Consider the following 16,710-nt stretch of genomic DNA (forward strand, 5'->3'; position numbering starts at 1 on the left):
AACTATAAGCACGAATTTACAGCTCTTTTACTGATTTTGTCAGCTCTCAGCTACTAGTGAAGAAAATTCACTTTTCCATCAACCTATTTGTTATAAATGCTGCATACTTGAAACACTGCCACTTCCCAGTCAAAGACCATTACCTAGATGCTTTTCATCTTAAAGAGATTTTTAAGTCTCTCTGTTTTCTTAGAGGTTAAATTTTGTAAATTTTGCATAGTTCCCTATCAGATTGACTAGGAGCCAAAAGAACTCTGGACTGAAGCCAGGAACGTTGTCAGAGAGGAAAAGCAGAAAGTCACTATTTGCAGCCAAAAAAAAAGTTAAATTTCAATGGATGAGAGATGAAACTCTACAAGCAGTCAAGGACAGAAAAGAAGCAAAAATGAAAGGTGACAGAAATAGAATCAGAACCCTGAATGCAAATGTTCAATGACATGTGGAAGGATAAGGAAGATCACTATAATAATCAATGCAGTGAAACAGAAGCTGACAACAAAAAAGGAAGAGCAAGCGCCTTCTTCCACAAGATCCAAGAAATCAAAGGAAAATTTAAACTAAGAGTGGGAATGCTCTCTGATCAGCAGCTGCCAAAGAGGCAGCTGTGTTAGTCTGCTGCATGCAGCAAAAGAGGAGCCACCATGTTTCTCAAGATAGCACTCTTGCACCTGATAAAGTAGGTTATAGATCACAAAAGTTAAATTCTGTGGTAAATGTTACTCTTTAAGATGCCACAGGATCCTTCAAAAGCTGCATGTGCACACTGAAGTATAAAAAGGAGGAACGGAGGGGGAAGAACAAGAAAAAAAATATAGCAGCATCTTTCAGACTAACTGGTATGAGTATGAGCTTTTGTGGGTATACTTCTTAAGAAACAGTATACTTCTTAAGAAGTGAGTTTATATCCATGAAAGCACATGTCGAAACAGAAACCAGGTCAAAAACACACTGCAGAAATAACCCAGTTTCAGACTGCTTTAACAGCCCTGGCTCAGTACTAGGGGATCCTGGAAACTGTAGTTTATTGTGGCACCAGAGCTGTCTGACAGAGGAGGCTAAATGTCTCACAAAACTACAGTTCTTAGGATTCCATAGCACTGAGCAGGGGCAGTTAAAGCGGTCTCAAACTGGATTACTTCTGCAGTGTTTTGGACCCCAGTTAATCTTAAAGCAGTTGCCACATTTTTCTTTTCTTTCTTTTTCCTCTCCCTCCTTTTGATGCTGCAAGATGGCAACTTCTTTGAAAACTACCATACCCATATTGAAGTATAACTCATTGTGATCACTATTCAAAGACATAGCTATGTGAGTCTGGACTTAACTGAGAAGGAAGGTGGTAGCATTAGCTTTCCTAGACTAAGGGGCAAAACAGATGGGCAGGAAGCTTGCCTTTTCCAAAGCCACACTGAAACCCACCAACCGCACCACCTGCTCCCAAAGGGACTGGAGTGTGCATGTCATGACCACAGCTGCACTTCTGGGTATTTTTTTTCTCCCCCCCCCCGCCCCCCCATCCCTCCACATCTTCTCAGGAGCAGACTGCTGGTAACTGCTGCTATTCCATTGGATGGCTCTCCCTATGAACCTGCACACATTCACATGTGCAGTGCTTCATCTGGTCAGGGCATTAGAGCAGAGGTGTGCCCACGCAGATGCCAGCAAGGTACAATCATGATCCCCTCCACCGCCCTTCACCCCATGCCCCCTCTTTGACTGTCTGTTTTGTATATGTTGTACTCATCTCCATGAGAGGTGTCAGTTTCTCTTTTTGGCATTGTCACCCTCACTGCTTGGGTGCGGCAGCGCCGTCCCTTTTAAAGGTGCTCCTGCGATAGGACATTTACATGCACAATTAGAGTTAGAGCTGCCATGCCCTCGGTGCATTTATACGTCTATGCAAAGGTGCGCACTTTCTGGGAAGAAACGGAAAAATTCAAGCTCCTTTTTTGTCCGGCTTTTCTCCCTGTAGCACAGCTTGGGTACACTTTGTGGCTGGCTTCAAGTCATGCATCATCTAAATGCCCTGACTCAAAACTGGCTGGAAACCTGCTTATTTTGATCATCTGTTTCACCCCTAAGTTTGCCTCATCAGAAGCATGGAGTGAAGTGTGAATAACAAAAGAAGTACAAAACTTGTGGGAATGGTGATGAGGTTTCAAGTTCAGTCAGGAGACAAAGGTGGAAGGAAAGATATTGCCAAAACCAAGGCAAGAAGATAAACATATGACTGGTGGAGGGAGTTATGGGACTGTATTATGATGCAGGCTGGGAATCAGAAAGAAGATGTGACTAAATGGGCAAGAAAGCCTTCACGAGGCTGGGATGTTAACTAATGTTGTAATATGTGTAATGTGCCACAAAAACACTGTCTCTGTTTAATCCACTGTCGATGTACAGGAATTTGTGGATATATTCCAATTCTGCTGTTTCTCTATCCACTCTTCCTTTGTACAGTGGACCCTTGTTATACGCTGAGGTTTGGTTCCAAGATCCCCTGTGGATAACAAAATCCGTGGATGCTCAGGTCCAATTAAATATAACAACATAGCAAAATAATGTCCCTTATAAAAAATGGAAAATCATGGTTTGATATTTGAAATTTATACTTTTAAAAAATATTTTCAAACCGTGGATGCTTGAATCCATGTATAAAAAATCCGTGTATAAGAAGGGCCGACTGTAGTTTTCTTTCTTTTTTGCTTCGAGGACTGCCACTTTGAGGTTTGAGATGGAATGTCCAGAAAGACAGAAATGTTCTGCATCTGGCTTTTCTGTATTCCCATTCCTCATGTCTAGTTTATGTTTTTTTATCCTATGGCATAGAGACTGGCCTGTTTGCCTAACACAGAAGGGCACTGTTGACAGAGAATGACATGTATCACATTAGAGGATGAGTAACTGCAAGTACCTGTAATATTGTGGGTGATACCATTAGATCCTGTGATGACATTCCCAAAGTAGATGTGTGGGCAGTGATGGCATCTGGGATGGCAAGTTCTTGTGCCCATCTTCCCATTCATGTTTTGCTTCTTCCTGTAGATAAGAAACCTTTTGAGATCAAGAGGCTGTCTGTAGGCAATTAAAGGCCTGCTGCCAAGAGCTCTTGAGGGGGGAGCATTATTATTTTTAATAGATTGTAATTCACTGAGGATGCATAGGTTTGGTCTCATTTGGGCACTGTATGTGACTGCTAGTGGTGTCCTGCCATTTCCTTCCTTCAGTCTGTTCTGTAATAGATTAGTCCTGGGTATAACTCTTGCTTTGTTGATTTTTTTTTACTTCATATGGTGGGTACTGTAGCTCAAGGAATACCTGTAATTCCACAAGTTTGGCATTCCTATCTTGTGGATCTGAGCAAATGTTACTGTATCAGTGTGATCAGGAAAAGAGAGCTAGTGAAAGCTATGGGATGTGATAGGAAAGGTGCATTAAATAGGGATGGCAGAAGTGAGCACAAAGAACAGGTCCTAATAGAGAAGAGAAAGGCAAAGAGGAACATTTCTCTACATAGAAACCACTGAAGGAGTTTAAGAGGAAAGGGGGAAAACAGTTGAAGACCTAGCAGAGGAGTAAAAAGTATACAGCCCCCAAATTTTGTTTTGGGCTACAGTTTGCATCAGTCCTACCCAAAATAGCTAATGGTCAATGATGGAGTTGCAGTTTAAGAACATAGGGAGCGCCACAATTCTTCATCCATGATCTACAACAGGGGTATGTATGATCATGTGGTCTTCCAGATGTTAAACTGCAACTCCCAGCAGCCCCATCTAGCATATGCAATGGTGAAGAATGCAGAAGGTAAAGTCCAGCAACATCAGGAGATGATCAAGATTCCCACCCTAGATCTATTGTATGGAGGGAACTTGAACTGAATAGTACAAAGAATTTTAGTAAGATTAAAAACAATGGCCCCTAAATGTAAAAGGTATTCCCCCTTGACAAGGTTGTCAAATCATGTCTGACTGTATGGGTTGGTGCTCATCTCCATTTCTAAGCCGAGGGAAACAATGTTGTCAAAGACAACTCTTTGGGTCCTGTGGCCAGCATGACTGCACCAAGCACTGTTACCTTCCCGCCGAAGTGGTACCTATTTATCTACTTGCACTTTTACATGCTTTTGAACTGCTAGGTTGTCAGAAGCTGGGACTTGTGATGGGAGCTCACTTTGTCATGCGGCGCCTGGACCTTGAACTGCCGACCTGAGGACCTTGCAATCCTGAGACAGTGACTTAACCGCTGAGCCACCAATGTTTCCTATAGCACCTTAAAGATGAACAGGTTTCAGTGGAGTGTGGAGACAGTATGGTTGTAAAACATGAAAGAAGGCAGATGAGGGTAAGTCAAGGAAACAGAGGTGGCATGGGGTGTGTGTGTCTGTGTGTGTGTGCGCAGGCAGCACCAGGTGACACCACTGCTCCCCAAACATCTGATATTTGGCAGAAATGGCTTGTGGTGTTTGCCTGCATGCCTTTAAATTGCTGAAGAGATCATGCGAGGCTCAGTGGGAAGAGAAATGAGTCTCCAGATTTTAAAAAAAGATTTTATATTTAATTAAAAAAGATTTTTAATTTAAAATATTTTTAATATTTAATATAGTATCTAAAGATATAGCCATGTTAGTCTGTATAAACGGTATGTAGAGATGTTTCAGCACCTTTGAGATTAAGTGAAAGCAAGAAAGTGGCAGCATGAGCTTTCGTAGATCTGAGGAGGAAGACTGAAGTCCATGAAAGCTCACTCTGCCAATTTCTACAAGATCTCTCCACAAACTAATAAAATGTTAAATATTTAATCTGAAGTCGAAGGCTTTCATGGCCGGCATCCATAGTTTTATGTGGGTTTTTCGGGCTATGTGGCCATGTTCTAGAAGAGTTTATTGCTGACGTTTCGCCAGCATCTGTGGCTGGCATCTTCAGAGAATGCTGGCATGGAAGAGAGTGGGTATATATATATATATATATGTGTGTGTGTGTGTGTGTGTGTGTGTACATACATACATACATACATAGATGAACATGGGGATCATTCCTCTCTACCCAGGTCTTCCACTCCAGCATTCTCGGATGGTGGCGAAACATCAGAAATAAACTCTTCTAGAACATGGCCACATAGACCCCAAACCCCACAAAAAATCCTATTAAATGTTTACTTTAATATTTAACTTTTTTTAAAAAAATGTAAATAAAAATAACTTTTTAAAAATATATTTAAAAAAATTAAATTAAAAATTAAAAAATTAAATTTTAACACTCTTTTTACATTCTCTTTTAAAAACAACAACCCACAGCTTACCAATTTTGCCCTTTAAGCCAAGGGAACTCTGGGCATGTAAACACAGGTGGGCTGTGCCTATATGATACTGTACTGTAATTTAAAAGTGTAACTTTAACTTTCCTGGTTGCTTATGTCCCAGACCATTTACTGGACCTGACCAATGCATCCCTCTCGCCTTAGGAGTCAGCTATAACGCGGCCACTGTCTCTGAGAGCCGCGTGGGCGGCCGGCCTGAAAGCCGAGAAAACACTCACACACCGCCACCGCCGCCTTGGAATCCCTGCTCCTGCTCAGAAGGGAATCCCCCGCGCCGCAGCCAATCCCCGAGCTGTATGCAAAACAGGGCAACCCCGCGCCTGGGCCGCCCAATGAGAAGTCCGCAAAGTATGGAACCCCATCCCGATTGGGAGGCGAAGCGCCGGCGACGGACCAATGAGAACTCGGGGGCCGAGTTATGCAAATCGGGTTTGAAAAGCGGGCGGGAAATCTGAGTTTCGCGGGAGCTTCATCTTTGGCGCGCCCTTCCTTCTCTCCATTCATTGTCGGCGGCGGAGGCCGCTTCCTGGAGCCATTTTTTCCTCCTCCGAGGCGCGTCGGGAGTTGGCCCGCGCTCCATCCGCCGCATCGGCCGGCCATGCGGGGCCCGTCCTTCCCGCCACGCCGCCTCCGGAGGAAGGAGACCCCCAACCGCCTCCCTCCGGGTCCATTTTGAGTCGGCGCCGCGCGGGAGAGGGAGCGAAAGGAGGGCTGGGAGGAAGAGGAGGAGGAGAAGGCGACTCGGCTCCTCCTCGCAGCCAGGCCGGCCTCGCCTCGCTTCCCTCCCATGGACCCCGCCGGAGGAGCCCCCTTCGCCTTCATCCGCATCCACAGCGCCGGGGGCCCCCCCTGGCTCTCCTCCTGCTGCTCCCCGGGCGCCGCTTGTGGGGTGGCAGAGGCCTCCTCTTCCTCCTCCTCCTCCACCTCGAATAGGCCTCCTCCTCTTCCTCTTCCCGCCGTTCTCCCTGAAAGCGGAGGCAGGGCCTCGGTAATGATCACCCCCACATTTCTATCCACGTGTGTTTGGGAGAGATATAGGTCCCACTCGTGTTTTCCCCACTATGGGGGGATGGGGGTGCAGAGGATTTGGGGGGATGGGAGGGGGTGCTTCGGTGCCCCAAACTTTTTGACCCCCCTATTTCTTTTATGGGGCTTTTGCGGGGGTCAGAAAGTGGGGGCTCGGGGGGGATTGGTGTGCTTTGTTCCCATAAGAGAAAAAGAGCTTTTATTAGAGTCCTCCCAGGTTTGGTTCCCTGAAGGGAAATGAGGACAAGAGAGTGACTAGGCAGTCGTCCTCCTTTTCCCGGTCCCGTCCTCCATTTCCCGGACTCTCCCTCCCTCCCTTTCCCCCACAGCCTTCTGCTCAGGAAGGGTTCCAAAAGGTGCTCCTCTTCTTCCTTCCTTCCTCCTCCATTTTGAGCATTTTGGCCTCTTTTAAGGAGCAGGGATTTATATTATTTATATTATATTATACTACTATTATTATATTATGTTATCATTTACAATATATTATAATATTATACATTATATTATGTTATTTATATCCATCTGGGTGCCTTTTGTTAACAACAACAACAATAATATATTTTACTTATATTTTACTTATATCCTGCCTTTCCAGAAGGACCAAGGCGGGTTACAATGGGACACATAAATAAATACATAACACATACAAACTAAAATCACATATTCCCCTTCTTCCTTAGTTTAAAACCAAAAGGATAGGGTGACTCAAAAAGAAAGGTGCTAAAGCAGAAGAAGAAGAGGGTTGCTTTTTGCACCATTATTGTTGTTATTACTATCTGGAAGCACTTGGTGCTTGGCATGATTGGAATAAAGAAATGTAAGGTAGAGGGTTGTTTTTTAATATGGTTCTGGCCTCCATTTTTCTTTCTTGGAGGGCCACCATTTTGGAGGGTGGCCCTGGAGGAAAGAGAGAGGAAGGGTGTGCCCAAAAGGCCCTAATGGGAATCCATCCTGGGGTTTTGTTGGCAAGGTTTGCTCAGAGCAGGGTTTGCCCTTTGCCACCCTTTTGAGGCTGAGAGTGTGTGACCTAAGCAAGGAGGTCACCCCAGTGGGTTTCCATGGCTGAGAGGGGATTTGGACCCTGGTCTCCAGAGTCATATAAGTCCATACATAGTGTGTGTGGGGGTTGTTATTGTGTGCCTTCGAGATGAAACTCACAGGGTTTTCTTAACAAGATTTGTTCAAAGGAGGGTTTGCCATGGGCTTCCTGTGAGGCTGAGAGAGTGTGACTTGCCCAAGGAGGTCAACCAGGGGCTGAGCAGAGTCATTGCCCATATATGTGTATGTTTGTGTTGTTGTGTGCCTTCAAGGTGTTTTCTTGGCAAGACTTGTTCAGAGGGGGGTTATCCTTGCCTTCCTCTGAGGCTGAGAGACTGTGACCTGAGTGGGGTCTTATAGGGGGGCTGGGGGTGGAGGAAGCTCCCTGGGAAAGGAGTGATGGGGAAGGAAGCACAGAAAGAAAGAGGGGGATAGAGAGATGGGGGGCTCCCTATCTCTCCCTGCTTCTATTGCCCCCTTTCCCTCCTTCCTTCCCCGGCTGCTCTCCTCCTGGCTTCCCCCAGGCCTGGCGGTGACGTTGGGCACACGTGCACCGAGGCCTCCTCTGTGACTGGGAGCCCAGCGAAGGAGGGAAGGAAGGAGGGAGGGAGGGAGGAAGGAAAGAAGGGGGCAGCCGCACAGAACCCTCCTCCTCCTCATCTGGCCTGGGCTCCCTGGCCTTCCACCCGCAGGACCTCCAGCCCTGGAGCCAGGCTGCCCTGGGATGATGCCCCTCCAGCAGGTACAGCAAGGCATGGGTCTGTGTATGGGGCCCTAACCACAAAGGAGGACAAGGCACCGCCAAATGGAGGACCTCCTGGGGAGAGGGGACAAGAAGGAGGACATTGACCAAAGGAAAGCTAAAAAAACACTCCTAGGGGCAGAAATTATGCATGCTTCTTAGTCAGGCTCAAAATGGAGGACCTTTGGGGAGCCCTCCTGGAGTGGAGGACAGGTCCTGGGAAAGGAGGACCTCTGGTCACCTTGTGTGTGTGTGTGCATATATGTGTGTACAGTATGTATTATCTGTGTGCATATATATGTGTGTGTATATATATATGTATATATAAACATATGTGCATGTGTAGATATGTATGTGTGCACATATGTGTGTGTATGTGTATATATGTGTGTGTGTATGCATATATACATGTGCACATATGTGTGTACACACACGCACATATATATATGGGGCTGGGGGGGTCTTCCTTCAAGGCACCCTCCAGCAAGAATCTTTCCCTTCATCCCACTCCCTCATTACTGAAGGGCTGACTTTTCCTCCCCATTTTGAGGGTGGGAGTTGGATATTAAACTGAGGTACTAAATTGTCTTGTTATTTTGGTGGTGTCTCTCCAAGTCCTTTATGGCGACCCTATCATGTGGTGTTCTTGGCAAGGTTTCTTCAGAGGGAGTTTCCCCGTTGCCATCCTTTGAAGTTGAGAGAGTGTGACTTGCCCAGGGTCACCACTTCATGGGTTTTTTTTTATGCCCCATGAGGAATTTGAACCCTGGTCTCTCAGGATACTTAGTCCCAGCACTCAAACTACTACACCACCATCCTAGGTTTAATATGTTGTCATTTTGTGCCTTCATTTCTAACTTGTGACGACCCTAAGGACCCTATCATGGGGTTTTCTTGGCAAGGTTTCTTCAGAGGGGGCTTGCCATTGCCATCCCCTGAGACAGGGTGACTTGGCCAGTTGATTTTCCATGGCCCAGCTAGGATTCAAACCCTGGTCTCCAGAGCCCTTGTACAACGTTCAAACCTCTTTATCACACCACCCAACCCCAAAAGTGTCCCCTCACTCTTCCCATCTTTTCCCTCCAGTAAAATTACTCTTATAGGGTAATTCCTCCTCCCCCCCCCCGCCTCTCTTTTCCTGCTTTTGACACCATGATTTTCCTTGAATTGTGCTGACTTTGGGCTTTTCTGCCTATCTCTGGACATGACACCCCAAAAGGTGAACAACTTCAGGCCACCCTTGTCTGTTTTACTTTTGAAACACCTTCAGACTGTGTATGGGGGTGAGGCTGAATCTTTCCCTTTTCCTGCCTGTTTTCAACTCTTCCCTCATCTCTTCCTGTTGTTAACTATAATTTGGCTATAATTTCTTTGCTGATAACTCCAGGTGTGTGTGTGTGTCTCTGTGTGAAGAAAGCAGGATTTTTGTTATCTTAGTTGGAAGAACCCCTGTTGGCATTAGACCCAAGAGCTGTGGGAATGTGGTTTGGAGGCTGCAGAATAATAAGTTACTGCACCCTTCCTTGCTTGTCTTCTGAAGGTCTTTTTCCTGGAGGCTTTTACATCTCTGCTTGTTACAACAAATATGGTTGTTTGAGGAGTTGGTAGGTAGGTCAGGAGTAAAATTAAGGTTGGGTAACAGTGGGGTTCTGAGGACAGCCAGAACAAAACTTATTTTCCCCCCTTTCTAGCTCTGTAAAAGGATTTAAGTTTGCAGAATAAGGCACACAAAATGAGGAAGCTAGGTGCGGTCCCGAATTCCAAATTCCAGTCAGTCCCATATAATCAGGAGCCTTTTCTGATACAGTGCTTCTGAACTGGGAGCCCTTTCATTGTTAGAAGCAAAAGGGAATGGCGATGGCTCCTGATATGGTTGAAAAAGGAGTGGGTAGGTATTTGTGGAAATTGCCCTGTCACTTTCTTCCTCTGAAATATAGCTTACAGCACCTGGGCATTTGATTGTGGTCTCTCATCCAATTACTAACCAAGGCTGACCCTGTTTAGCTTCCAAGATGGCAAAGGTTCTGGTGACTGTATAAAATTCTGTCATACAAAAGTATGTTCTGTAATTGTCCAGGGAGTGATGGTGGAATACAGCTTCAGATAAATATTTCTCAGTGACAACTAGACCTGTTAGCATGTAGAGATATGAATAGAGATATGAAGGCCTGCAGAAAAATTAGGAATTTTTTTTTGTATTTTCCCTGAATTGTGCTAAAATAAATATTCTGTAATTGATTTTCTTCCTATTTTCTTGTTTTTTCCTCAGTTTCTTTTGCAGAAAAAGAAGCCCTGGAAAAAAAAAACAAGAAAAATTTGAAAAAAGGAAGATCAATTACAGAATATTTATTTTAGTATGATTCATGAAAAACACAGAAAAAAATAGTTTTTTGTGGGTTTTTCGGGCTATGTGACCACGCTCTAGAAGAGTTTTTTCCAGACATTTCACCAGTATCTGCAGCCACAGATGCAAACCAACCACAGATGCTGGCGAAACGTCAGGAATAAACTTCTAGAACATGGCCACATAGCCTTAAAAACCCACAAAAACTATGGATGCCAGCCATGAAAACCTTCCACTGCACGGACAAAAACATTTCCCCCCCTAATTTTTCTGCAGGTCTTCACATCTATAGTCTACGTGGCTTGAGCATACGCACTCAAGCCGCGGGGCGTGTGCAGGGCGGAAGGGGTGGCGCGTCCCATTCAATTGAATGGGCGCGTGCGCCCGTTGTGCCCCGCGCATTGCCGCGCCGCCGTGCACAAGCCCCATTGTTTACAATGGGGCTTGAGCATAGGCGGAATTCGCCTTACGCGGAGGGATCCGGAACGGATCCCTGCGTAAGGCAAGGACGCACTGTATCACATAGTATTGAATCTGGAGACCTGGTTGCTTGATTGTCTATCTGTGTAATAGTGGTCCAGTACAAATACTTCATATCTACAAACAGTGCATCATTTGTTGCTAACAGTACCTGTTTTTTATACCATGCGTGTGCAGCTACATTTTGAGGAATGTACATATGCTCCAATGGCAGCATGTAGAAGTGTAGCTATTAAAAATTGCCTCCTAGTTGTAAAGTTTCAAGCTTTAAGCCTACTTCATTTTACCGATATGTTGTCTGTTGCTGGTCACAACTTTTTGCCATAGACAGGTTATCTAGAGCTCGGGAACAAGCAGTGTAGGTGGCTCCTTCAATACCAGAAACCAGTTTCAGTGATATTTTAGAGCAGCAGTTGTCAAATAGTTGAGGGAAACCTCCTGTTTTATCTATCAAGAATTTTCTGGTGACAAAGGTTTGAATCTTATACAGCTAGTGTGGAAGGAAGACTAATATTTTAGCAACTAATACGAAATATAATACTAAGGTTACTAATACTATCTCTCTCCACCTCAAGTTCTACATTTGTGTGTATCTGTGAATGTGCATGGGGAAAAATATTTGACTGTGTTCTTTCTATACTTATCAGAAGTAATTTCAGGCTTACTGGAAATGATCTACAGTTTTACTGAAGATGGAGAAGAAATGTGTTAAGTAATATGCCCTGATCAGCCTGAGGACATCCCCATGCAGAAGTAGGCTCCTGTATGCTTATCACTGGCTGGGTGAGAGACTCTTAAGTAAGATATGTGTTGCTTTCAGTGCAATGCATAATCAAATTCACATTCTGGTGCAAGTAGTTGTGCCTGCATATCTCATAAAACTATAATCAAATGGCAAAGGCTGCTGTTGTCCTTTGACAATTTCATACTAGAAACTCTGCCTACACTTGGACAAAGCTTACATTTCCTCCGCCCATGATACATACTTAGAGCATATTAGCAGTATATATTCTGTAAATTGCTATATAGTGGGAAGAAATATTTTGTGAGGTCTCTCTCGAAATACTGCTTAGGATTTTTTTTTTTTTAAAAAATCTTCATTGCAAGCAATTTCACAGGTGTCACTGGCCTACTTGCACATTCATAGCATTATTAGTCATTTCTGGCACATTAACAGCCCACAAGTAGGCAGGAAGAGAGCTTACTTTTCAGGTTCACAAAAGCATCCTTGCTTGGTTGCTGAGAGAAGATACTTTCAGGTTACCAGACTTGTGTTAAACTGGTGTATCACTCTTAGGAGCATTGAGAAAAAAGCCCTGTTACTGTCATAGTGACTTACAGATCTTTTTAGTAAGAAGTTGTGTTTTTGCTCATCACTAAAATTTACAGCGTGAGTTAGTGTAGTGCAGTGGTTTGAGCATTAGACTGAGACCAGGCTTCAAACCATTGCTCAGTCATGGAAACTCACTGGGTGACATTGGGTGCTTCAGCTTCAGAGGAAGACAAAGGCAAACCCTTTCTGAACAAATCTTGTCAATAAAACACTTTAGAGCTGACATAAGTCAGAAAACATTTAAAAGCACACAACAACATTTATGAAAGTTAATTGATAGATCTAAGAGCTTATCAAAGTGATTCATATTGGAGAGATCTGAACATTAATGATTGAATATCTCTGGTGAGGTTCAGCCTAACTGCTGCTTACTAAAGATAGTTTCCAGTAACAATTTGTCTTAGATCTGTGATGGTACAAGAGATTATTGTTCCTTAGAGTAATCTGATCCTTTGCTAGCATAAGGAATTGAAAGGTAAGGTATGAAAAGAGCAACATATGCTGTGTCCTTTTAAGCGTATGCACTCTTGAGATTTGAGCAGTAGTTTGGAAGATTGGCTGGGAAGGACATTCTGATGCATATAGTATATATACTGTATATACTTGATTATAAGTCGACCACATGTATAAATCGAGGTCATGATTTGGGGCCAAAATTATGGATTTTGCTATGACCTGTGTATAAGTCAAGCATAAAACTTAGGAACATATCGCAAAGGATCTAAAGGATGATGCAAAGCAAAACAATGTCAAAGAACCTAGAAAATTCCAGCAGATATAACTCTCTGTGTGTACTCTTAAGGCTGGATGGAAGAGAGCGTAGAAGGGGTCAGTTCTTCCAGGACAGATTATACTCTTGCTTTTCACCAGGAGATGGTTCCTTCTTTTAAATGAGAGTTAAGATACAGAACTTACATTGGCCCGTGCATAAGTCAACTCAGGTTTTTGGGGTCAATTTTTGACCTAAATTTCTAGATTTATACATGAGTATATACAGGAATTGCTGAAAGAACAGCTAGAAAGTGTCTCGGTGAGACTGGTTTTAATATCAACAGATAAGATGAGAATGAGATGTAATCCAAACAAAAAATCAGTGATCATTTATTGGTAGGCAAGGATGCCAGTCAAATTTGGGATGAAATCATTTGATATTATCTAAAATGGCTTCCAAAGCAAATTAGAAAAAGCAGTGAGAAGTCCTTATAATGAAAACCTATACTAAACAGTGGTAAAACTCTAGTTGTAGTAAATCCCTATTTATATTGTTAAGACTTTATGATTTGTGACTAAATGCTCCAAGTGATTTTAAGTGGGACTAACATTTCACTTGAGGAATTTTACCTCTGCAGCTTACAGGTTTGTCTTGTAAAAGCAACAGGAAAATAAATATTATGAGGCTTACTTTGTTTGCTTAGTTTGCTTAGGACTGTGACCTTAATGTTGGTTTTTTTTAAGTTAGCTTATAAAGTTAGATGAAACAGCTATTTGAAAATGGCTGTGTGATAAATACAACATGGCTTTACTTCAAGCTAGTGTTCTTTTCATATATGGTTTCCATGAGACCTTTAAGTTGGAAGCCTCACTGTCTACAGGGGACTGAGTCTTTTAATATTGTTGATGGATCCTGTGGCCCTTTGATTACAATGTTAGGAACTTTCTCCTGCTTCCCTGCTGAAGTACAGTGGGCCCTTGGTATCTGTTGTGGTTCCATGAACTGCTGTAGATACCAAAATCTGTGGATGCTCAAGTCCCATTATATACAGCAAAATGGTGCCTCTTACTTGAAATGTCAAAAATCAAGGTTTGCTTTTTGGAATTTAAAACTAAAAATTCAAGATGAGGATGGTTGACTCTGGATTCAGAATCTGTGAACATGAAGAGCAAATTATATATCTGAAATTACAGTAAATGGAAATATTATTTGCCGTTTGTATGTATTATTTGTAGTGAGATTACAGTGAAAAATTATCTAGTAAGAGATTGTTTTTAAAAGCTAAAAAACTCAACATGAAATGGCAGTAGATTCATAACAATTTCAGATGGTGAGATAGATAAAACATCATTCAGATTGTTGTTGCTATTGAGTGCCTTCAGGTCATTTCTGACTTATGATAACCCTAAGGTGATCCTATCATGGAGCCTTCTTGGCAAGATTTATTCTGAGGAGGTTTGCCATTGAGGCTGAAGGCATGTGACTAGCCCAAGATCACCCAGTGGGTTTCATGGCTGAGTGGGAATCGAACCCTGGTCTCTAGAGTTGTAGGCCAACACTCAAACACTATCAATATCTTTCTGCTTCAACACTGTGTTTGTTCAGTAAATCTTTCTCTGGGGCATAGAATTTATATATTTGACTCTTACCGTTGTATCATGCGAACATATTTGTTGCATTTCAGGGTAGCATACAGAGAAGCATGCACTCATCTCTCTTGAAGAGAGTCTCCTTCTTTGGAGGTTTTTAAACAGCGGCTGGATGGCCATCTGTCAGGAGTGTTTTGATTATACCTGCATGGCAGGATCTTTTCCCTCTTATTGCCACCACCTTTATCTCTGCATCAATGTGACTTTGGTTCCATTCTACAACCTAAAAGCTTGATTCTTCCATCTGGAATTTCAGAACCAACGTGAATGAAGCCTTTATGAACATGCATGAAAGCATTATTTTGGAATCTGAGGATCTCACTTGCAAGTAACATGGTCAACAGGAAAGGCCCAGAGCTTTTCCATTTAGTGCATATCTTCCACTTCCACTTGCCTGTTACTTTCAAAGGGCACCATTCCTTTGTTTTTATTCTTTTTGGTTTGTGATGCCCTTAGAAATAGTTAGAAATTATTTTAAATCAGACTCTCGTAGGCAAGTGTACCGTCAGCCATTGTGGTGTACCAGTGTTGGCTTATGGTTAGTTCAAACACCCACTTGACCACAAAGTTCCCTGCGTGACCACCACCACCACCCCCGCCTCTCTGCCTAAGTCATTCCACAGGGATGTCATGAAGATAGAAAGGGGAGAGGGAGGAATCATATATGCCACCTGGTTATAGAGTAGGGATAGACAACTGCAGCCCTGCGGCTGTACCCAGTTGCACCCCATCAGACCCAGCCAACACAGCCAATGATGAAGAATTGTGGGAGATGGCTATAAGGAGGTTATACCAACCCATCCTAACTTAGAGGAAGGATAACATAAAATGTTAAATAAATGTCTAAAATTACAGAAATGTTTCAAACTGTACCAGTTATCAGAGACATAATCATCCTGAAAGCTCCAGATCCTGTCTGATCTTGGACGCAAGGAATACTAGATGCTATAGGTTGGCATTTCAGATGAAGGCAATGGCAAACCACCTCTGAGTATTCCTTGATCAAGAAAACACTATGAAATTCATGGGGTCCCCAGTGGTCGCTAGGCAACTTGAAGGCACATACACACACATACCAGAGCAACATCTTTTTAGCACAAGTAGAAAATTATCTCAGTAATGAACTAAAGGATACTTTGTTATGTGCTCTGAAGCTTAAAAGTGCAACATCTCACATTAGCTGAAAGAGCACTCATGTTATGAACTAAAAACTTGGAAGAGTCTTCAGATACAAGAACACTAATCACCTCACCTGCCATTTCCCCCCCAAATCTAGTTAGGGCTGATAGGTTCACTGATGTAGAGCACAAGAGAACATCTCATTTTAAAATCCTCTAGAGAAACAATCAGTGCCTTTCTTCAGGTCTGCCAAATTCAACATGTTAACTCATACTGATCTGTCACTGAAACTTGGGAAGAGACTCACCAAACTCTTCCTAGAATGAGCAAAAAGCAACTTTCAGGAAAAAATAAGCATATAAAAGTAATATCAGTCAGAAAGATAAAAGACAGTGTTCTCCATAGATTTTTTTTAAGTAGAAGATCATCACCAAAGTGTATTCATATCTGCACTTGTAAAAACAACAACTGGAACAAAATTGGGGGGGGGGGCACAATTCACACTAATCAGGAGCAAAAAAAAATGATTTAGCTAGGGATTTTGTACATGATATTTGATACCTGGGTTATTTTGTTTTGTTTCTGGTTTTGTTTTTTGTTGCAATTTACAGCTACCTCCAAAGAAGGAGACTCTACCTCACTCCGAGGTAGCATATCCCACTGTCAAATAGCTCTTACTGTCAGGAAGTTCTTCCTAATGTTGGGCTGGAATCTCTTTTCCTGTAGTTTGAATCCACTGCTCTGGGTCCTGTTCTCTGCAGCTGCAGAAAATTAAATTGCTCCATCTTCAGTATGATATCTGTTCAAATATTTAAACAGAGATATCATATCACCTCTGAAGCTTCTCTTCAGGCTAAACATATCCAGCTCCCTAAGCCTCTCATAGGGCATTGGTTTCCAGACCCTTCACCATTTTGTTGACCCTCCTCTGGACATGCTTCAGCTTGGCTTCATCTC

At 43.0% G+C, this 16,710-nt stretch overlaps 2 protein-coding genes across 4 annotated transcripts in view; one reads left to right on the forward strand and one right to left on the reverse strand.

Annotated features, from left to right (window-relative positions):
- The window catches only part of MBOAT1 (membrane bound O-acyltransferase domain containing 1), a 30,563-nt gene extending 27,530 nt beyond the window's left edge, over positions 1-3,033 (reverse strand). Inside the window, exon 1 of the mRNA XM_042461206.1 lies at positions 2,909-3,033. Coding sequence (XP_042317140.1) covers positions 2,909-3,016 — 108 coding nt within the window. The 5' untranslated portion in view covers positions 3,017-3,033. The remainder of the gene's footprint in view (positions 1-2,908) is intronic.
- A 2,824-nt stretch (positions 3,034-5,857) lies between these two features.
- Positions 5,858-16,710, forward strand: part of E2F3 (E2F transcription factor 3) — a 29,745-nt gene continuing 18,892 nt past the window's right edge. The window contains exon 1 of one of the 3 annotated variants that reach the window (XM_042465131.1): positions 5,858-6,298. In XM_042465131.1, coding sequence (XP_042321065.1) covers positions 6,098-6,298 — 201 coding nt within the window. In that variant the 5' untranslated portion in view covers positions 5,858-6,097. Of the gene's footprint in view, positions 6,299-7,872; positions 8,117-9,083; positions 9,336-16,710 lie in introns of those variants that run through there. The other 2 variants (XM_042465133.1, XM_042465134.1) reach the window with 2 other exon arrangements.

Source organism: Sceloporus undulatus, chromosome 4 (genome assembly GCF_019175285.1).
Source record: "Sceloporus undulatus isolate JIND9_A2432 ecotype Alabama chromosome 4, SceUnd_v1.1, whole genome shotgun sequence".
Classification (NCBI taxonomy): Eukaryota; Metazoa; Chordata; class Lepidosauria; order Squamata; family Phrynosomatidae; genus Sceloporus; species Sceloporus undulatus.